Raw genomic sequence first — 24,824 nt, 5'->3', positions numbered from 1 at the left:
TATCGGTAACGGTATGACAGAAAGATTCAATAGAACTTTGTTAAACATGCTTGGATCTTTGGAAAATCACCAGAAAGTCAACTGGAAACAATACATTGGACCTTTGGTACATGCATACAACTGCACTAGACACGAGTCTACTGGTCAGTCACCTTATTTACTGATGTTTGGTCGTAATCCGAGACTTCCCATTGATGTTGTTTTTGGATTAAGGAAGGATGACTTTGAGCCTTCAACGAATTACATTAAGGAATTGAAGGAGCGTTTATCAAAGGCATACCAACTTGCTGAAGAGGCTGCCAAAAAGGCCAGAGAAAAACAAAAACAGATGTATGATACCAAGGTCCGAGGAGCTAATATCAGCATTGGAGATAAAGTTTTGGTCCGAATCCTTGCATTTGATGGAAAACATAAATTGTCTGACAAATGGGAAGAAGAACCATACAAAGTCATGACTCAGCCAAACACAGATATACCAGTTTATACTGTAAGAAGGGAAAATGGAACAGGAAGAACACGAACATTACATAGAAACCTACTTTTACCCATTGGATTCATCTATGACAAGGAAAAATCACTTCATAAATCCACAAAAGATCATATTAAACACTCACTGAAGAAACAGGACAAACCAGAAGAAGGTTCAGATTCTGATACCACATCAGAAGACGAGTCTGATTCTGAAAACCATTTCATTGTCAACTCAGATGGATATTTGGACAGTGATAGAATCATCACTGAAGAGTCAATTGATCCAGATGTTGATGAAACACAGCTCGAAGATAACAACAGGGAAGCTGTAGAAACTACAGATCCGCATGGGGACGCCCATACTGCTACACAGGCTGAGCAGGAGGAATCTGTACACATAGAAAGCGCTCCAGTAGAGGAAAGTGATGGCCAACAGGATGATACACCTGAGGCAGATATTTCACTAGAGTCAGATGATTCAGATAATGTTCCTGTCAGACGCTCAACTAGATCTAGAAAACCACCCGCTTGGTATACATCAGGTGATTATGATATATCTAAGTCAGCAGTTAGTGTTAAGAGTGAGTGGAAACAGAAGATTGATTGCATTACTGATCTGGTACAGTCTGATCTTTTTGTGGATATGAAGAGTGAAGCAGCACGCACTATTTTAGATATTTTGAAGACATCTACACATACTGATAAATGACGGGACGTCATTTTTTCCTGCAGCGGGGAGTATGTGGTAGTGTGTTAATTTGGATATTTTTACTTTTGTATTATACTTTGATATTGTGATACTATATATTTGATGAGTGTAATATTTTTAATTCTAAGTATTTAGTGAGTTAGTTTCTAGTCATGCTCCACTGGTTATGTTCATTGTATGATTTTTTACATGGCTCAGTGAGTTTTGATATATTGATTATTTGTTTACTCTCTGGGTTTTACTAGTTTGTATTGTGAAACTTTTTCTTCTTTGTGATAATTGGCTAATTTAGTCATATGGTCATTTTGGAGGGAAATTCTATTGTTAAGTCAGAATTTACTCATACTTTGAATTGTATAGTTGTGTGTTGTTTGCTTTGATATATTTATATTTGTGGACATCTTTGATTCCATTATCAGGTCAGTTTTCTCTACTTAATATGTCACATTCATACTAAAATACTGATATGAATAGATTGTATAGATGATTTGGTATGAATGGTCAGAATGAATGATTTCAGAGTAAAAGGTGTATAAAATAGATTAAAACATATAAAAGTATATTAAATATTGTTTAAATCAGTTTAACTAAATTGACACAGTCAAACAAATCATTTTGTAAGTATTTAAGCCATAAACAGTAAAATTATATGAATTACTCAGTTTAGTGAAAAGAAGTAATAGTAAAGATATAAAATAGTAATTTGTATGTTAAGACATATTTTAAACTATTAAATGATTTGATAATTTGATACGTAAACTATAAACACAAATAGTTATGATAATATTTTTATTACAGATATTTGAACCATACTGTTAGTATATCATGTAGAAGATTCCATATTGTAAATACAGGACCTATGTACCTCATACATGGTAGGTTGTGTATTCTGTTTATATGTGTGTTTTTGTGCTTAACATTTGTCTTGAGCATGGCTATAATATTTGTTTTAATAAGCTTATTGTGTTATGTTACTGTACGCTTTGCTTTATGTGTACTAATTCAATGTTGTTAGTAATTTGAATGGAATGACCCATAAATGACTATCAGAAGAATATTTGGTAGAATACAATATGTTAAATGTTAAGATGTGTAATTTATGATGAGAACAATATTTCTCATGATTAACATTCTATGTAAATAGATTTGTAAGTAAATAACATGGAAAACCATAGTTGTCCAGTAGGAAGTATTTGAGTATTGTATTTTAGGTATTGTCACCTAGAATGAATAGAGTTATCTTTCTTTGTATTTATTATTTGTATTTGTATTGCAGGGTCATTTCTTATATTACACAATAAAACGAATCCATTGATCCTGAGGTGTTTATTTTATTATACGACCAAAACAATCTGGTTACATTAAGAGCGTCTACTTTTTTTTTTGCGTGAACCCCCTGAGGGTGAGTGAGTTTTGGAAGCTTCTACGGGCCATTCGATATCCTCGGAAACAAGATTCTCAGAACTTCTCGAAAAGATTCGATCATCTATACAGGTAGTTCTTTATGTCTTTGATACGGTCCCTCTATGGATAGGCTACCACGTGACATTGTAATAATCAGAATGTTTATAAAATATCAAGTTTAATTTTAACGCAACTATATAATTCATGCTTTGACACGGCCCCTGTGCGTGTTGTGTGTGTAGTATTTAATACAACGTGCTAATGTGCATTGTGACAATAAACCTGGAATAGTATACTAATATATTATGTCTCAGAATGAACTGATTATTTCTAAATGTTTACCACGTGACATTATGTACTTCAATCACAGGAAAGCAAGAAGAAAATTAACAAAACGGTATTTCTGTTATAAATATTTATCTTAGGTCGGAAAACATAATTATAATTAAACAAAACAATATTTCTGTCAAAATATTTAATTTCATTAACACTAACAGACCAAGAAAATAGCCATTAACATTATTAACATGATTAAGTTTAAACTGAGACTAAATCTGTCATTTAATAGAATATAATGTATAATGTTATATTATGTCCGACATGTCTGAACAGTGAATACATTTATGAAAATTATATGCAACATATGAGCACCAATTATCAGTGATGCGTACACATAAGTTACATGTAGTTAAAGTTAAGAATTTTCGCATTTCTTATCTTAATTCAGGATACGGCAGTAAGAGCTGGACATGTGACATTGAATCATGGTCATCATAAGTAAAGGTATTCTGACCTCTAACTGTTTCTCTTTTCTTTTTCTTTTTTTTTTGAGTGACTGTCCTATTATAAACTTTGAAATTTTCGAAATACTAAGGATTTTCTTCCAAAGGAATAAATAGATTACTATATGGCAAAACCTTTGTTTCGAAATTTTGGGTCTTCAATGCTCTTCAACTTCGTACTTTATTTGGCCTTTTAACATTTTTTTTATTCGAGCGTCACTGATGAGTCTTTTGTAGACTAAATATTCTTATAAGTTGCATGCCACAAAGTTACAATTCATATGGTAATTGGACTTTCAATTTCTCAATAAAACATCTACCATGAGTACAGACGACAGCTTCAATAATGAGTATAAGATTAATTGAAGCCATCAAGGAAACAAGATATGAAGATATGACAGATAAAATAAATGCATCCAGATTATTTGTGTTAAATTTATATTGCGATTTATCTGTGCAATTTGCATTAGACATTCGGTTTGCAGAAACTAAGAATTGGAATAGGATTAGGAATCGGTATACATATTAAACACTAAGAAAAACTGATGTACACTTCCAAGTAATAAATGAAATAGTCAAGCCTTAAAAGGTAAATTCATATAGTAGCTGTATACACTTTTCTATTTTCAACTAAAATGCAACATCGCTTTTAACATGTTTAATTGACTTGTGTAAGAATCTACACAAAATTACACATTTTGAATAAAGGTGTTTTAACATCACCAGTTCCTTATTCTATTTAGTCAATTATTTCAAATCTAAAGCCAAAAAAAATTCAGAAACATTTTTTTTGGTGATCGGTCAGCTGTCTCTGGTTCACGTGTTGCTTTTCTTTTTTTAAAGAAAGCCACTTGTTTTATCTCTTCTAATTGACGTTTTATCAAAGGATTAATATATATCCATATACAATATTTCACTGTTGTAAGTTAATATTAGTCTAATTATTGAGTTAAAGCATTTTAAAGTACAACCAGACCTCCTACGGATAGTACGTGTCTATTTGAACAAAACCTTGAAAACGGAAACTTTTCTGTATCATATTTATTACATTTGTACAAAAATAAACAAATCATACAATGAATACACGCAGAGTTGATGTAGACCCCTGCATGGTTTAATAAAAGTGTTGTACTTTAAATCTACACCAGAACTCCTACTCAAACATTGCATTTCATTTAAAAAAAAAAAAAAAATAGTAAAACGAGACAAAGTACTTTTAATAAATGTCCAAAATAAAGAACATCACTCGTCTACTTGAGGTATCTGAACTTTAAATTTATCCATATCATCATTTAATTTTATAACGTGAATCTGATGGATGACGATTTAAATGGTTGTTTACAGGTGTTAATTCTATTGAATAATACTTTACTTAATAGCATTTTTCGTGTTAATTGCAAACAATTATGAATATTACCCCTATGTTTATTGATACGTGAAGATTCGCCTACACAGATCCTGTTTATTTCATAAGAAATTTGTATTTTGATTGCACTGTTATGTCTTTTCGTTTCATAAAAATATTAAAAATATCATAATTATGCAGGTCTTATCTTGATATAAAGATGCGGGAATTAAATCAAACGAACGCACTTTCACTTAAAAATTTAAAAACTGAAGAATAACCAACTCGCTCAGATCGTAACCATAAACCATTGCAGCAAGTAGTGTCCTGTCACATAATAGGTATGTTAATTATAATAGAATATACTATTGAGTTTGTTAATTTTTAATTTAAAAAAAAAATGAAGAAAATAAATTGTATTCCTATCCTTTTACAGCTGCATTATAACACTATAACTAAACAGGAACAGCCTTGGTTGTCTCGTTGCTCACTCCTTCTGCGGGTGGACACGAGTTCGAAACATGGCTGCATCGAACTAAATGCTTTTAAATTGGAAAGTTCTCTTAGTTTTTGGTGAGGTTCGTGTTGCAAAGTCTTTTGTTTTCTATGTTGTGTTTTTTATACTTTTGTCTTTTTGGTTTTTTTTTTTCGTGTTTTTTTTTTTGTCATGGCGTTGTCAGTTTACTTTCGACTTATGAGTTTGATGTTGTTTTTTTTTTGTATCTTTCGCCTTTGTTTTCCTTTCATCCCCTAAGCTCGCAACATTACGATGTTTACAAAAGGTCAGGGAAGGTCAGTTTTGTTATATTATGTCCGAAATGGGTTACACATCTATATAACTTAGTTTAAGGAGTGATCATTTATAACACTCGATTAACGGAGTATGTTGGTCTGTTGCAAATTATAATATTGCATCTTGTATTTTACGAATAACATCCTTTTAAAAATAAGGAGATGAGGTATGATTTGCTTATTGATAGTTTAATGCAGTAAGACTGAAATCTGTCGTGCATTGCACATACATGTATGTGCATGTATTGTTCTGAATGATTGATAGTTGGTTGCTTAACATACACTGGCAAATAGTTCATGCATGTTCAGGACGAGAGCTAATTATCAATAGCTACAATAGGTGTGTCATGTAATAGAGGCCGTCCGTGGTGAAGGTCCTTTATAGTATTTGGCAACGTATGTACAAAATTTACCTGTTTGTTAAACCATTGACCAAAATCAAACAGGAGAGAGGATGTTTAATCCCACATTTTATCAGCATGCGCCCGTCTCGATTCCGGAACCTCGTCCGTGGTTGTTTAATGTTTTATCTATATGCTTTTTGTTACTTAGAAAGTTTTTTTTATAATTATGACCATGATGACAACAACATTAATGGCATACAAATTCAAAATTCAGAAATTTAATTATGTTAATATGCAGATTATTTTACTTTCATCCTTCTTTGTGGAATGAAAAAATAAATAAATATGTTTTTCAAATGTGATTTTATATATATAAAAAAATTACAACGTTGAATATATCTACGCAGTAGTTTCAATAAGTATAAACCCTGTATCAATAAGTACGAACGTAAATTTCTTGTGAATTCAAAAGTTGAACGCACGGTAAAGGTAATTTCGTGAAAGAACCGAATCAAACATAAAAGTCTGTTAAGGTAAAAAGTTGAACCCCCAATGAAGTTTTGCTAAAGAACCGAATCGAACATTAAATTCTTTTAAAGTAAAAAGTTGAACATACGATGAAGTTTCGTAAAAACAACATTATTAATACTTTTAAATGAAAAATAATTTTAAATTATGCATGAGTGACAAATATATATATATTAAATAAATAACGTAAATGCAAAGCAGGTCATATTTGATATCATGCGGTTAACCTATTATCTTTTAAATACATCTTAAAATACTTTAAACACTTGATCTTCGGCTCAGGTTTTATAATTTCAAATTTTCAAATTGTTTCAAAGGGGGTAATGCAAAATTTTTTTTTTTGCTTCTTCATTTCAAATAGTAAGGAAATTAATAGTTGTCATCATAAAAGGTAATTATCACTAAGATGTTGCAATTACTAATTTTACTAATATATAATAATTCAAGGAAATTTGTATGTGTCATCATAAAAGGTAATTGTCACTATACGATGTTGCAATTACTAATTTTAATTTTACAAATAAATTATATAAGGAAAATAATAGGTGTTATCATAAAAGGTAATTATCAATAAGATGTTGAAAGTACTAATTTTTCTAATGTTCAATAATCAATAATGAGGGAAAGATTTTCATTTGACCCCCCCCCCCCCCCCCCCCTTTCCCTTGGTTGACGGAAGAAGCAGATACATTTTTGTACGGTGGTTTATATGGAAATGTTATGTTAAAAAGATAGGTGTGTTGTTCGGGTTAGCCTTTACCATCTATCTCTATCTGTGTAATATATTCTGATTCTGACAAACAAGGAAATTAAACCTCTTTCGTCGTCCAAAGTAAACTTTTTAAAGGTCTTTTAAACTAAATCAATTTAAACCAAACATTGTTACTGATTTTGTGACATGGACGGATACGCCATATCCTTTCTTGTCCATTATTGTGCAAAGAAATTAAGTATTATCTTGAAAACAACAAAAACAACCGGGAGGAAGTACGTTCACTATTCACTTTTCACTATTCAAAATTCATGAATAGTGAACTGTGTTTTTTTCCATTATTCACTATTCAAGTTTATTCGAATCGAATAACTTATCAGTTTGTGTAATAATTGGTTTAATTCGATTCAAATTTTATCAGCTGAAAACGTTGAGGCCTAGTATTATAGTATTAAGGTATAAAGAGACAGGATATTTTTTTTTTGCCCTCCCCCTTTCATCTAAAATTATTTATTTTTGACTTAAAATTGCACTTCATTTTTATCGATTGCATATAATATCCACTTCGGTCAATGATACATTATACATTTTATGCATATCTAGAAGCTTACGGTACAACTGTCGCACTTAATTTGTTACGTATTTTTCAGATTTGTGGGAGGGGAGGAGGGTCCAACTTTGATTCATTAAAGTGAGAATTCGTTTCCGCTATCATTCCTCTATCGGGATGTCCACACTTAATTAGATCCGACGGCTAAACGGTATACCTTGTGTCAGGGGAGGGCAAACGAATTATTATGTCTCAAAGTGCCAATAATTTTTTTCTCAATCGCAATTACAAATTAAATATATTAACATTTTATACATGAAAACATAGAAATATAAGAAAGGCTAAGAAGTAATAAACAGAAGTAGTGAAAGTTTCGTATAAAATACTAGGATGTTTTCTAGTCTAATAATATCACTAACAAACAGGAGATCTGTGTTATGGAGCGCCCGAATACCGAAAACGACCGAACCTAAGAAAAAAGACACCAGCATGCAAGTTTCGATTGAGTTTTGAACCCTTGAATCCCTTAATTACAGGTATATCCTATATATCATAAGAAAGCTTATAGACTGGGCAACAAAAGCTATGTAGTGAATATAGTGCACAGATCCGGTTTAAGGGGATGCATTTTTTCTTAGGTTCGGCCGTTGTCGGTATTCGGGCGCTCCATAACCTATTTAATCGGATCTGTGCACTATATTCACTGCAAAGCTCTTACTGCCCAGTCTATAAGCTTTCTTAAGATATATAGGATATACCTGTAATTAGGGCATTCAAGGGTTCAAAACTCGACCGAAACGTGCATGGTGGTGTATTTTTTCTTAGGTTCGGCCGTTTTCGGTATTCGGGCGCTCCATAACCCCTTTAATCGGATCTGTGAACTATATTCACTCCATATGTAGCTTTTGTTGTCTAGTCTATAAGCTTTCTGAGAATATATAGGATATACCTGTAATTAGGGGGTTCAAGGTTCAAAACTCTATACGTTTTGTTCCCAAATATATAGGCTTTCTAATAATATATAGGATATACCTGTAATTAGGGGATTCAAGGGTCCGACAGTCGATCAAAATATGTTTGGTGAATTTTTTTTTCATAGTTTCGGTCGTTTTTGGTATTCGGGCGCTCCATAACCTCTAAAACTAGCTGTTGCTGCCCAGTCTATAATATTTCTTATGATATATAGGATATACATGTACCCGTAAGTAGGGGATTCAAGTGTTCAAAACTCGATCGATACGTGCACGTGTATGGTGATGTCTTTTTTCTTAGGTCGACTGTTTTCGGTATTCGAGCGTTACATAACGACTTAAACTGGATCTGTGTACTATATTCACTACTTAGCTTCTGTTGCCCAGTCTATAAGCTTTCTTGGGATATATAGGATATACCTGAAATTAGGGGATTCAAGGATCCAAAACTCGATCGAAACGTGCTTGGTAGTTAAAAAATACATCCCCTTAAACCGGATCTGTGCACTATATTCACTACATAGCTTTTGATGCCCAGTCTATAAGCTTTCTAATAATATATAGGATAAACACGCAATTTGGGGATTCAAGGGTTAACACAATTATTACACAAAACAGAACAAGTCGATATAAAAATTATTCGATTTGAATAAACTTGAATAGTGAATAGTGAAAACAAAACACAGTTCACTATTCAAGAATTTTGAATAGTGAAAAGTGAATACTGAATAGTGAGTCAACGAACTTCAGCCTTGTCAAAAAACAAAATATCGGTCAAATATGAAAAAAATCCTCGGTCGAATTTACGTAAAAGGAGTTTCCTTAACTTCTCGTATTTATTAAGTTGGTTTATAGTTTAATGTTGTGGATTATTTTTTTATCACTTTTAAAACAAAAATTTTGGCAACAATAGCACAACGTTTTTTTTTTTTTTATCGATAACGCGAAGTCTTTCGGAATAAAACCTTTTCAGCGATCTTATTATATGGTAGCGTGCTTACATGGAGTTCATGAGTTCGTCCGATCAGGTCAAAACAGGAATTTCAAAAATGTATTTACTGCTTCTCCGCTCTGCGCATGGCATTTTGTAATAGTGAGCTCACCTGGAGTGCTCAAGGTCGTGAGTTTGTTTTCCGGTCGGATCAAAACAAAGACTTCAAAACTGGTATATTCTGGTTCTCCGCTAAACACGCGATATTTACGAGTAATGACTTGTCGGCTGTGAGTCAGAGTTATATATAAAAATAAGAAGATGTGGTATAATTGCCAACGAGACAGCTCTCCACAAGAGACCAAAATGACACAGAAATTAAAAACTATAGGTCACCGCACGGCCTTCAACAATGAGCAAATGTGTCCGAATGAGGTGATATGTCTTCCTGTATACTGTTACAATGTACCTGGTGAAATCATGATGAAAATGCGGTTCAGCATTTCGGTCTTGTACATTGCATGGTTCATAATCGTGTCATGCTGTACATTTTGTGGGCTTTATTTCATAATTATTCGGTAAGTTGTTATGGTGTTACATTTAAAAAATTGTCATTATTTTCTAAAATTCATACGTTGTAATTCATTTGAAGTTCAATTTGGCCCCCCCCCCCCCCCCAAAAAAAAAAAAAAAAACGTTTAAGAGTAAATACATTTTTTCAAAAGTTGTCTTAAGCTTAGTACGTAAAAATAGTCCAACTTATAATGATAAAGGATGGCACCTTAACGTCCAGCGGCAAATTAATATGCATATTCAGGACGAGAACATGTTAATGTTATATGAATATTAACCCTGCTTTGTACTAAACCGACACACTGATCCGGATTTTTGACGTGCAAGTTCACAAGGTAACAGTTCACAGGAAGACGTGTCACCTTACCCGGACACATTATTCTGACTCCGAGCCGACGAGTCTTTGCTCCTCCTCCTTAATGCTGCGTGCTTAGCAGAGAGACAGTAAATACCAATTTTAAAGTATTTCGTATGACCCAGCCGGGGTTCGAACCCACGATCTCTTGCACTCGATGCGAACACGCTACAACGAGACCACCGAGGCGGTTGTCTAACTTATAAGATCAGATATCTATGTTAATCAATTGCTGTCATTCATTTAAACATTGGTTTAAAAAACGACTTTTTATACGAAATGGACTATGAAGATTTCCAAACGATTTAATATGGACATAGTGTCGTCAATGTTTTAGACTTTGCAGTGGACTGTGCCGTTGTTAATATATTTTAAATTTACATGTGTTACTTTGTTTAATTGTTATATGATATTGATTTATAGTTTTGCTTTTACCGTACGTCTGATGTTTTACTTTTCTTATACAATAGAAAAAACAAAGGATATGGGGTATCCATTCATGACACAAAACACAAAATCAGTACATACACAGCAAAAAAACAAAAGAAAAAAAACAACACACACACACAAATCAAAGTCACAGCTCTTTTATTACTGTTCTTCATCTCAAAGTCACAGTGAGGCCTTTAAGTCGGAGCCAAAAAAAACTCTTATCTCGCGACAAGTTGAAGACGGCCCCTAGCAACGGCTTGGGCGGAGTTAAATGCAAAAATAACAAAAATCTACCACAAATTATCCTGTTTTTGAAATTACACGTCATTCATAATAAATCAACATGTTATCGTCCTTGCTATGCATGTAACATATGTCACTCAAACGTTTAAACTGGGGTTATAGTATTTTCTCCACAGTTACGTTGCAGCCCGAAGCTCACGTGTCACATGTGCATCAGGACATGATTACTCTTCCGGAGCAAGTGAGATCACCCCCGGTTTTGGTGGAGGTCGTGTGGCTCAGTCTAGTTTTCTATGTTGTGTTTAGTGTACTGTTGTTTGTCTGTTGGTCTTTTTCTTTATTTGTCATGGAGTTGTCAGTTTATTTCCGACTATGAGTTTGAATGTCCCTATGGTATCTTTCGCCTCTCTTGATGCAACATCCTTTCTGTACTTTCCTAATATGTAGCATTCAGAATAGCCCGGAGCACAAAAACATTGCTTATTGAAGCCTGTAGCCCTTAATTCAAAGTCTAGATCCCAACGAAAAAAGTTGGATGAAGCACGGAGCCCAGAGCCCTTGCTATCCCACAAATTTTACAGCATTTCATGCATCATATATATGACTGTTCAGTTACATGTGTACCCGTACAATAATACAAAAAAAACATTAAACTAAACGTAAGCATTACGGTTGATCATACATAATCGCGGTGTTAGAATACTTGAAATGATAAAAGAGTGAACATATTCACACCAAACATTAATATTATTGCTGAACTATATCAATTAATATCTCCATATTTTTCATATTCATATAATGCTCTATTGACAACAAGCATTTGGAAAAAAAAATTATACAATATTTTCACCGGACACAAGCTGGCAGCCAATTTTAAGAAGCCAATCTAGAACAATCAAGCCAACAGCCAATATTTATGATAAAATTTATATATTATATAAAAAAATAAAAAAATAAAAAATGACACCACAGAAGTACGCGTCGAGTTTAAACAAAATTAATAATTTGTTGAAGTTCATTTCTCTTCTTTTTTAGTCTGAAACATGGTTCTCTTGCGTGTAAGTACAAAATATACCTAGTACTTTATTATTCTTTACATTATTCAAATAAAACAGATTTTATTATCAATGAATTGTGTTAATCAAACCAGTGGCATTTCCTTTGCCGCTTCTTTAATTCAACAACCGCCTTAATTTCATAAATGACTTCAATGCGCAAAATAGATTCATGCAAGGAAGGATATATTACCAGGTAGCGAGACTTGTCTCCTTTCTAATTTGTTTCTTTGTCTTGTTATTCTCTCTCGTAATTTGTACTAAACATAATAATTGATTTTTTAAATGGTAACATTTCGTTCAGAATGTAACACTGTAATTCAATCTCTGGGTTTTTATATGTTCATATGAGTAATTTGCAATTTTTGTTAATGCTTTGCATTTTAGTATGTTGCTGCATGTGTATTGTGCATGATTGTGACTTCAAGTCCAGCAGGTAAGCTTCTTGTGCATGATTGTGACTTCAGGTCCAGCAGGTAAGCTTCTTGTGCATGATTGTGACTTCAGGTCCAGCAAGTAAGCTTCTTGTGAATGATTGTGACTTCAGGTGAAGCAGGTAAGCTTCTTGTGCATGATTGTGACTTCACGTCCAGCAGGTAAGCTTCGTGTATATGATTGTGACTTCAAGTCCAGCAATTAAGCTTCTTGTGCATGATTGTGACTTCAGGTCCAGAAAGTAAGCTTCTTGTGAATGATTGTGACTTCAGGTCCAGCAGGTTAGTTTCTTGTGCATGATTGTGACTTCAGGTCCACCAGGTAAGCTTCGTGTGAATGATTGTGACTTTAGTTGCAGCAGACAAGCTTCTTGTGCTTGGTTATGACTTCAGGTCCTGCAGTCAAGCTTTTTGTGCATGATTGTGACTTAAGGTGCAGCAGGTAAGCTTCTTGTGCTTGATTGTGACTTCAAGTCTGGCAGACCAGCTTCTTGTGCATTTTTGTGACTTCAGGTCCTTCAGGCAAGCTTCTTGTGCTTGATTGTAACTTCAGGTCCAGAAGGTAAGCTTCTTGTGCATGATTGTGACTTCAGATCCAGCAGGTAAGCTTCTATTGCATGATTGTGACTTCAGGTATAGCAGGTAAGCTTCTTGTGCATGATAGTGACGTCAGGTCCAGCAGGCAAGCTTCTTGTGCTTGATTGTAACTTCAGGTCCAGAAGGTAAGCTTCTTGTGCATGATTGTGACTTCAGGTCCAGCAGGTAAGTTTCTATTGCATGATTGTGACTTCAGGTCTAGCAGACAAGCTTTTTGTGCATGATTGTGACTTAAGGTGCAGCAGGTAAGCTTCTTGTGCTTGATTGTGACTTCAAGTCTGGCAGACAAGCTTCTTGTGCATTCTTGTCACTTCAGGTCCAGCAGGCAAGCTTCTTGTGATTGATTGTAACTTCAGGTCCAGAAGGTAAGCTTCTTGTGCATGATTGTGATTTCAGGTCCAGCAGGTAAGCTTCTATTGCATGATTGTGATTCAGGTCTAGCAGGTAAGCTTCTTGTGCATGATTGTGAGTTCAGGTCCAGAAGGTTAGCTTCTTGTGCATGATTGTGACTTCAGGTCTGGCAGGTAAGCTTCTTGTGCATGATTGTAACTTTAGGTCCAGCAGGTAAACTTCTTGTTCACGCGTACGCGTACGCGTGACCTTTATCATGTAAGCTTATTGTGCCAATTGTGACTTCAAGTCCAGCATGTAAGCTTATTGTGCCTCATTGTGACTTTGAGTAAAGCAGGTATGCTTCTTGTGCATCATTGTGACTGCATGTCCAGCACGTAAGCTTCTTGTACTTTATATTTTATGACTAAAACCGAATGTATATACTCATGAAAAGTAAGAATATATATATTAAAACTAGGAATAAGCTGTTAAATTAACAGGAAGTGGGTTTCTGTATTTTGAAAAGCGCTTTCAGGTTTTTGACCTGCCACATTCTGTTGGTTCATCAGTAGGTGCAGGGAAACGACATCAAGTACAAATTTCAAATCTATCAAGGACCATAACTCCTGGTCGGCAAAAAGCGTAAATAATCAACATCAAGCTTGCTCTCAATTTTTTCATCAGTAACAACATATTTAAATTTCAAAGCTATGGTCAAGTGATTCATACGTAGTTTCAAGATAACGACATAAAGTGCCATATTCCAATAGATTAAGGACCATAACTCCTGAACGGTATAGTGAAATTCATTAGTATTGAACTTGACCTCAATTTCGTCATCTGTTATACCATATTATAATTTGAAAACCATTGGTAGAAGGTTTCATAAGTAATTGAACGGAAACGACATATAGTGCCATTTTCCAATATACCAATGACCGTAACCCCTGAACGTTAAAAAAGAAAATCGTCAATATCAAACTTGACCTCCATGTTGTCATTAGTAGCAACATGTTAAACTCTGAAAAGCATTGGTTGAACGGTTCATAAGTTATTGAACGTAAAGTGTCGACAGCCGCCCGCCCGCCGTACTTCACCAAATTAATAACTGAAGTTTTCCTTCAGAAACCCCAGTTAATAAAATATTCCGTTTATGTATTTTCACATACTGTCACTTGAACTTGGGCATTAGTATTAAACAAGTTAAACATGATAACCAACCACTGTCTTTCAATATGTGATGACGTCTTGCTTTATATATAGATTTATGCATCTAGAACAATTCCTGTTGTCTTTATCAGTTTATCTACCAAATAGATATTTTGTGCATTGTCACGTCAGTGTTTCGTCACAATTTTGGGTTCCTTTAGGGATAGAAAATAAGTTTTATTTTGATGTTAACATTTTCTTTATTATAATTGTAGCAATATTAAGCTGCATTATAAAAACAATAGTAGGTCAATGTCAGAAACCCTCAATAAACCTCGCCTTTCCCCCAATTTCTTCGCCTGAAACAAAAATAAACTTAATATTTTTCTGATATTTATCTTATATTGTATTTTAGAAGCCAACAGACGTGACATCAAATTTGCTATCGAACTCTCCTGATGGTATTTTGCTGAAAAGCGTGCAAATTCAGTCGAAAAAAGAAAAAATTTAAAATCATTTCACTCGAGTTTTCCGTTTTTTAATATTTGAACAAACCTATAAAATTTGATTGCTTTTTTTTTTATAGTATTAAAGGGACGTTTAAGTGTGAGTGCATAGAAATTGTGGTTTAGTCAATACTTTTTACAAAAAAAAAAAAAAAAAAAAAACGGCAACAAAAACTTAGGGATTAAAAAACAAAACTGATGCAAGAATGAACTTCAGCATTGCAGGTATTGTAACCTTCTATGTATCGTTGTAAATTGGTTCTAGAAATACATTTATCTGAAGTAGAATAAAAAAAAAAAAAAAAAAAAAAACGCCAGAGGAATTGGCTAAAAAAATTCTGTAATTTTCTCTTTGTATAAACTTTTAAATATACCGTGTTCATCTATGCCTTCTTATGTATACATTCTTATCGGAGATCAGTTTGAAGGTGTTTTCGACACTATCATGTTTCAAGGTAATTTAGGTCAAAGTCAGAAAAATATCAGCTTTTGTTTTAGGATTAAAAACTTGGGAAGGGCGAGGTTTACCCAGCTCTTTAACAGTTTAGTACCGAATATGGAAAAGATGATACTTTTCTGATATTAATCTACATTTTGTGTAAAATGGTTATTATACTGCAGCCAAAAATAGCTAAACTAAGTCTTGTTGCGATGAAAATGTTAACACAAAAATAAAACTTATTTGTCATCCCTAAATAACCCAAAATGGTGAAGATAAGTGACGTGACACGGAATATTAAGTTGTAACAATATATGGTAGATAAAGAAAACAGGAAGTGTTCCAGTTGCAGTATAAAATCAAACACAAGTAGTAATTGTCTAAAAATGTTGGACAGGTGGTCTAATCAATGATAATTCAATTATAAATTGCTAATAACGCCAAAAACAATTAAATTCAAACAATGACGTGATGATTTAAGAACACAGAAAATGTCCAAAGCACTTACGATTTTGAAACTGCGAATTGAATTGCATGTTTAAAAATAGTGTCAATATATTACTTATTTCAGAAAGACGGGGTACTATCACTAAGAAGGCTTGGTGGAATTTATCGTACCAGATGATTGACATTTTTGGATTGGGTATATCAGCTAGCGTTCTAGACTATGGCTGTTATTGTGGATACCATGGTTATGGTATACCAGTTGACAATATTGACAGGTTAGTAGAACAATAACAAATTTAAAATAAAACCTGCACATTCAAGATATCCAAATATGTTACACATTGTTTGTATAATGTCATATCCATCTTCAACACTGGATTTTAAATCTCTAGTACTGGAATATCAAGTATATTAAAAGTATGGTGACCAGGTCTGGAGTTTTCTTATCAAGCGGTAAAATACATGCTATGCGGGATTTCTAAGTACGCAGCCATAACGAATCTGAATACGAAAAATGTAATCCAAGGGCTCGTGTGACTTTTGAGGGTTCTGCATGTTGTTTAATTGAAGCATCTGTCCCTATGTCTGCCCCTATCCAGCATACATTATTTTCTCTGTGTCGATCAACTAAGCAGAACCTATCTTTTGTATTCATTTTTAATGTGTTTTCTTCCTTAATATGCACGAAATATTTGCAACTGAACGTTCAACAGACAACAATCAATCAGTACAGCGCTGACATTTAGATCTCTAATGGTAGATTAAAAAAAAAACGTAACTCTTACTATGTAGGCGACCAGCAGGGTTCCGTAAATATAAACTATGCAATAAAAAAATCCAAAATACCTCTGTCAAACCAGGCCATCACAATGTGTGGAAACTTTCACTAAATTATAAATTCATAGAACTTACCCATATGAATAATAGATTTAATCAATGTTGATAATGAGCATTTGGGTAAATGTTTGTCAACAAATATAATCAAACCTTACAAAAAGTTTTAAGACAAAATCTTAGATCTGTCATAATTTGAAGTTGCCAAATCGCTGAGTGGGATTAATTTCTTTTATTCAGTTGGGTTGGTAATCGAATATGAGTTTTTTAACAGAGAAAAAAAAAACAAAGACGAGAGATATTATGTTTTAGTAGTATTTTTTTTTTCTCCTGTTCTCATTAATGTACAGCATTTTCCGGTTCATAGCTATTCAATCTTTTGACATTGAATTATAGTATACTGCAGGGAGGTGAACTACCATTAGGTTGACGTGCCACATCATGACCTTCATGTGACTTTAGCCTCAGGATAAAAATAAACGATGTTTTGGGACATTTTGGGTGCGGAATAAAACGTTGTTATTCTTTGACATAGTTTTTTTATGGGACGTATTATGGTATACCATTGTCCGTCCGTCCGTCCGTCCGTGCATCCGTCGTCAATATGTCGCACAAAACTAAAAAAAAGCTTTAACCAATTTTCATGAAACTTTGGTGAATTGTTTATATCTATTGACGTAGGCTCCCTTTTGATTTTACGTTTCCGAGTTATGGGATTTTATTCATAAAAAATGGGGGATTTTTCAGTTTCCTGACGATTACTCAAAAATGCTTTGAACAATTTTGATGAAACTGGTGATTTGTTTATTTATTGACATAAGTTCTTTTTCGATTTTTTAAAAGTTCTGTTAAAACAAAATTAAAATATAATAATAAATTTTGACTAAGGTTAACTAGTTGAACGTGGCTTGGTACTTTTACATCCCTCAAAAAAATTAAGCAATTTAAATTGGTATATTCAACAGATTTATTTTAGAGATGAGTAAGGTAAAGAAATAGAAACAGAGACTGTAATAAAAAGTTATATAACCCAAATGTGAAGGACTGCATGGAGTCGAACTACCATCTTTTCATTTATCCCATTTGGTGCCAAAGTTGTTAATTTTCTTATCCAAAATCTTTCCCGAGTGAGTCTATCCTCCCTAGATTGGTCAATGAATGTAATGGTCAGTCGATTGCGATCTGCCTTAGTGTGGCCAGGGGATCTCAAATGTCGACTGAGAGGGAGGTCTGGCTTGCATTGGTAGTCGCTACGATGGTCGTCTGTGGGCTCTTGCAAGGGTTGCGGAAACAAACGATGTCTGACTTGCAAACAAATACTGGTTACCCAGACTTTTAACAGTCACTCCTTTGGTACAGAATACACCATATTTTGCAATGTTAATTGCAAGACTACAAATGTTGTGTATCTCCTACAGTGTAAATGTGGTAAACAGTATGTTGGCGAGTCAGAACAGCCGTTTCAAAAACGAACGAACGGTCATCGTAGCGACTACCAATGCAAGCCAGACCTCCCTCTCAGTCGACATTTGAGATCCCCTGGCCACACTAAGGCAGATCTCAATCGACTGACCATTACAATCATTGACCACAACTCTGCTTGGTCTAGGGAGGATAGACTCACTCGGGAAAGATTTTGGATAAGAAAATTAACAACTTTGGCACCAAATGGGATAAATGAAAAGATGTTGTTCGACTCCATGCAGTGCTTCACATTTGGGTTATATTACTTTTTATTACAGTCTCTGTTTCTATTTCTTTACCTTACTCATCTCTAAAATAAATCTGTTGAATATACCAATTTAAATTGCTTAATTTTTTGAGGGATGTAAAAGTACCAAGCCACGTTCAACTAATTAACCTTAGTCAAAATTTATTATTATATTTTAACGGCCGTTTGTTTGCGATGTTTAAATACGCAGACTCTGTTTCAACTACTCTACCGTTGTCAAATTTGGAATATTTACAAATTTAGATCGTTCAGTGCTGTTTATTTGGAATTCTTATTGACGCAATCGTTCTTGTAACATCATAACTGTCGTAACCGTTAAAGCTTTAGAATTTTGCTAGTTCATATCGCACATTATTATTTTTATTTAAAGCATATATTTGAACTCTCTGTTGTAATTAGTCATACAACCTATGTCGTGTTTAACACATATTTAGAATTGTGCAAGCGTCTTACCTGATGTTCGGTTTGACATTTTTATTGTATAAATTTCAAGATTGGTATAGTTTAATCTAAGTAGACTGATATATGATTCATTCAACATCCCAATCATATTTACTGATGAAGGATATCTGTTATCCGAAATATTTATAAATAATTACATTTATAGTTCCTTTTTTTGTTATTGGTGTTGTTGTGTACACTTTTTAGGCGTTTATATAATTATTTATTGTGTACGTGTATCGTTACTCGTAACGATCCAGCGCCCTCGTGGGAAAAATCGTTGACTATTATTCAGACTATATATATATATATATCCCTCGTGGGAAAAATCGTTGACTATTATTCAGACTATATATATATATATATATCCCTCGTGGGAAAAATCGTTGACTATTATTCAGACTATATATATATATACAAGTCTAAATTGAAAACAACGTTCAAACCTATGATTGCATTGGGTAAAAACCGCAATTTTTATACGTGTGCATGCAAAACAAATTTCTTGTTAGAGGGGTCTTAATACAGCACAAACAATATTTTCCAAAAGACCAAAAAAGTGAAAAAGTATATTTTAACAAAACGCATTTGACTAACAGGTCGAACAACAAATGTTCTTAAACCCTGCTGACTGCCATTGGCGATTGCCAAATAAACGGATCACCGATATAATAAATGGATCTTAATTATAAATTTAATACTAAACAGAAAACAATAAACTTGCGTAAAAGATGGTATACCGCAAACAAAAGGTGCAAAGGTTTTTGTACACCATATCCGGATTTCGACAATTAATGTCTCTTCAGTGATGTTAGGGATCGAAACGGTATTTGGAAAGCCATACAATTTACCTCAATTTAGGATAGACTCTTGAATTTTGAGGAGTCAAAATAGGATGAACGGATCATATAAACCCGAAGGCAAATATAATACAAGCCCAAACGAAAAAATATAAACAAGTCTAAATTGAAAACAACGTTCAAACCTATGATTGCGTTGGGTAAAAACCGCAATTTTTATATATATATATATATATATATATATGAAAGTGGACACATAGGCATTAGTCGTCTAAAACAGTTCTACCTAGGTTTATTTTTTGTTTTGTTTAAATTAATGAATTGTAGAGCTAAATATAACTTATCTGTAACAGTACTATGCTATTTGTTTTACTTGCAGTTGTTGTCAAGTACATGATAATTGCTATGGTAATGTTGAAGCTGAAGGCAAATGCTGGTGGCATCCTAAATGGACTGGTTATGATTACATTATTTCTGACAAGATAGTGGAATGTACAGGTATAAATAGTGTGATGAATTACATATTCTTTTTTTTAATGATCATATAGAGAATTCTGATGAAACGAGGCAACACAGCCTTCAATATTCAAATCACTAACTTATAAGGTCAATGATGTGTTTTTTCCCTGCTAAGCGCTCAATTGCTTGTAGGCTTTTGATTGTCTAAGATAAAAAAAATAAACCCCAAAATTTCCAGAAAATCATTTAAATATTAATTATTTTGGACTCTTTAGGGTACATCTACATTTATAATTACGAAAATTGTTATGTTAAATTTGTTTATCCAAATCAGCATACCTTTTCTCCAAAGGAAGGAGGAGGTGGTATACTGTTTTACCACTGTATGTCCGTCCGTCCATCTCATGTAATTTTTCTCACTAACTACTAATTAGAACGTCCTGGAACTTGGCATATCAGCCTTGATACACTGCGATATGCGTTTTAGTGTTCATTATTCATCAATTTTCTGTTTACTGGATACCTGTTTATGTTCACACATGCTGATACTTACGTCGCATTTGCTTTGAAAATACAAATACATGATTGTATGGGAGTCCTGAATTCGGTATCAGGCTTCAGGATATACTGTATGATGCGTTTTAATATTCATCTTTTATCGACTTACTATTTACTGAATACTTGTATATTCCTTCACATAATTGCTATGTATGAAATTGTCGTCGTTTTTCTCTCTCTCTCAAGAACTACGAAACAGACCATCCTAAAGTTCGATGTTAATATTCCTTTTAGCATGTTATACCGTGTGATGCGTTTTTCACATTCATTGCACATCAATTTCCTGTTAACCAAATACTTATACTGTACCAGGGTATCATTACACTATGAGTTACTTTGCTCACAGTTCAAGTTGTTAATTTGTTTTAAAATGCTGATGAGTACAATGTGTATAACATTTGCTAGGTAAAAAATGGCTTTCCTCTTTCGAAAGGAGTTTGAAACTATATGTCATGTTTACTTTATTGGCCTGTTTGTACCTCTGTGTTGTCACCCTTGCTTGATGTTTGGTTTGAAAAATTGATACGACACAAAACAAATAAAAACCAAGTATCATGTGTTGCTTGTTTGCTTGATTGATTATTGACTACTTATCGTCCAGTAACAAATATCACACATAATCGTGATAACGCGATATGTTACATAGCTTTGTACTAAACCGACATACTGATTGATTGATTGTTGGTGTTTACCGCCACTTTCAGTACTATTGGCTAAATAATGGCGGTCAGTTTTTATTGGTTGAGGAACCCGGAGTGCCTGGAGAAAACCACCGACTTTCGAAAACTGACAATCCTTATCTAGGCATGTGATACAGTAGTTGAACTACTTACACCACTCGGCCACCAAGCCCTCCGACACACTCAGTTGGATTCTAAACGTACTAGATCAATCATAATGTAACAGTATGCATGAACTTTTACCACCATACCCACATAAATAATTCTGCTTCTAAGGAAACTAGAATTTTCTCTAACTCCTATATACGTATTAATTTGTGGCAAAGCAGCAAATACCAATTGAAAAGTCCTTAGTTTAACATGTCTAGAGTTTCGCTACAACAACACTACTATATAATGGATGTCATTAATGGCATGACAGAAACAAAACATTGGAAAAATAATTTCCTAAAAATTAATCAGATGAGCACGAACCACAAAAAAAAAAAAAACAAACTAAGAAAAAGACAAATTAACAAAATACACAAAGTACCAATCTAAGAGTATTTGCAGTTACTTAAAGTTAGTTGAAAGCCAATCACAACTAATGAATAAATTATTTTCAAAAAACCAATCAGTATCCAACGGATTTAGTTTATAGACCAAATAAACAGTCAAGGTTAAAAACGCATGACCTTGCGAAATGTAAAAAAAAAATTCTATCATAGACCCGATGTTGGTCCACATATTGTCCTTAACTGTAAAGCAATACATATCTAGATTATTTATGTTATAAAAAAAAATGTAAGGACCGATAAAAAAAATATTCAATGAGCTTATTAAAGTTTTAAATTGATTAATTTTTAAGCAAACGAATTCCACCTAAAAGCGTTGAAATGTAGGAAAGCTGTTTGAAAATTTTTGAGCACTGGGCGTTTTTTTTTTCTCTAGCTTAGCTTTTTTTTTATTTCAGACGAAGCTGGTTCCTGTGATTGGGATGTGTGCATGTGTGACAAGCTATATGTAGATTGTATTCATGACCACATTGAGGAGTACAACGATGACAACTATAATGTAAATGTAACAGCAAGGTGCTAAGACAGAACAAAGAAATTACATTTTTTTTAAATTGTTACCCTGTTGTTAGCATAGTTGTTTAATATATTATAATTCGATTACTCATTAACTATTACCGATCTTTGTTAAAATAACGTCACACCATTAGTTGAGGTTCAATTGTTTAGGACGTTTTTAACCAATCGCGATGTTTTGGTGTACTTTTTGAAAGTATTACCCCAAAATGTATACTTTTTTAATCGTTTTAACTTATATGGCTAATCACCTAATCAATAACACCAGACGATTATCAACACTATAAAAATGGTGTTTAGATCCTAAACACAATCCTAAACACATCTTTTTAGTGCACCTTTTTTTTTTAGGTCTGAGCATGTCTCATTTCTCAACATATTTAGGTTGAATAAGTGTTTATGATTGTGTTAAGGTTCGTGTTTAGCTTAGGAATTATTGTTTTAGTCATGAACATTTTAATTCTAAAACACACTCCACAGTGTTTACATTCAAGATATGTGTACGGTTTGTGTGTTTAGATATTAAACGTAATCCTAAATATGTTTAGAACTAAACATGTAATACAAGTGTCACTGTTTATTTTCAAAGAACGATTTTTACAGTTTGTATGTATATATATATATATATAATTTTAATCTAGACGTTTTATATATATAATTTTTATATATGAATGAATGGTTATATGAATATATTTGTTCTTTAGCATTGATGTCGAGGACACTTTTGAAGCAAGCCTGTATTTTTTTTTAATTCTTGTATCGAAGAATAACTTTTGTAGAAATTAATAAATGTGCATCACAATTTGTTTGTTTTGCTCATGGTGGTATTCCAAGCCACCTTGGTTTTATCATAACAGTTAGTTTGAATCGGCAAAAGAAGCCGAAGTATTCGAAGAGAAAAACGGTCTCCGGCAGAAAATTGACAATTGTCAATGAGGATCAAATTGAACACGTATCATAATGTCAAAATATGAAGAAATTCAATGATTTATGATTTTGGATGTGCATAAGGGAAAATAGAGGCGTTGAAAATTGTGAAATAGTTGATTCCTTTTACGTTTAATTTTTTTTTAAATATGGCATCTGTTTCCCTTTGTCCTTTGTTTGTTGATAATGACTTTTTTTTTTCTTTTCTAATTTTTTTTAACATGATACTTATACGCTGACTAAAAAAATAGAGGGAGCGTATCAAAATTTCGAAATATGATGAATAATTAAAGATTTAAAACTGTCGTAAAAACATTAAAAATGTGTTCAAAACAAACCTTTTAGATGTGCATAAGGTAAAAGGGGACAGGCTTAAAAAATTGTGAAATGTTGAATTCCGTTTGAAAATTAAGATTTTTTTTGTTTAAATATGGTATCTGTTCCCCCTCTTTATTTGTCAATTGAAAGTCTTTTATTTTGTTTTCTCTTTTTCTGACTTTTTTTGTTTTGGATACTCAAACTTTTGAGTCACAGTAGTTAACTAGTAGTTCTTGCATATGTTCTTTACTCTGGAAATTTTTTATCCTAGGCTTTACAACTTTAAAACATAAAAAAATTCGGCTATCTTCTTTCGCTTGTGTCTGTTTAGCTGTGCTGGATGTATATATACGCACCCACGTCCGTTTGGAATGAGAACACTAAATCCACGGCTCTCTATTTTGTTCTGCTGCTTCTCCTCTTTATAAAAATAAGGAGATGATGTATGATTGTCAATCAGACAACCTTCCACTAAAGTTTAAATGAAGTGGATGTAAGCAATTACAGACAAACCGTACGTACGGTACGGCCTTCAACAATGAGAAAAAAACCCATACCGTAAAGTCGACTATAAAAGGCCTCGACAGGAAAAGTATGAAACAATTCAATAGAGAAAACTAACGGCCTTATTTATAACAAAACAATTTACGAAAAACAAATATGACAGACATGAAATAACGACAACCATTGAATTACAGGCTCCTGACTTGGGACAGACACATAAAGAATGTGGCGGGGTTAAACATGTTTATGAGCGCTCAACCTTCCGCCTAACCTGTGACAGTGGTGTAACAGCACAACATACGCACAAACTATAAAAGTCAGTCGAAAAAAGCTGAACTCATCAGATCGATACGAGGCAGAAAAAACACCAAACATAAACATAGACCGGACGTGGCAGGG

At 33.4% G+C, this 24,824-nt stretch overlaps 1 protein-coding gene across 1 annotated transcript; it reads left to right on the top strand.

The window, feature by feature from the left end:
* The first annotated feature begins 4,918 nt into the window (after positions 1–4,918).
* On the top strand, positions 4,919–23,478 carry LOC127705414 (acidic phospholipase A2 2-like). The gene is made up of 6 exons (XM_052209718.1): positions 4,919–5,052; positions 12,178–12,200; positions 12,585–12,633; positions 16,227–16,377; positions 20,289–20,407; positions 22,559–23,478. The coding sequence occupies exons 2-6, from the start codon at positions 12,186–12,188 to the stop codon at positions 22,681–22,683; spliced, it is 459 nt and encodes a 152-aa protein (XP_052065678.1). The 5' UTR covers positions 4,919–5,052; positions 12,178–12,185; the 3' UTR covers positions 22,684–23,478.
* The last annotated feature ends 1,346 nt before the right edge of the window (positions 23,479–24,824 follow it).

The sequence above is a fragment of the Mytilus californianus genome, unplaced genomic scaffold, assembly GCF_021869535.1.
Source record: "Mytilus californianus isolate M0D057914Y unplaced genomic scaffold, xbMytCali1.0.p SCAF_6, whole genome shotgun sequence".
Taxonomy (NCBI): Eukaryota; Metazoa; Mollusca; class Bivalvia; order Mytilida; family Mytilidae; genus Mytilus; species Mytilus californianus.
Note: the sequence above shows the minus strand (reverse complement) of the source record. Positions and strands in the feature narration are given on the sequence as shown.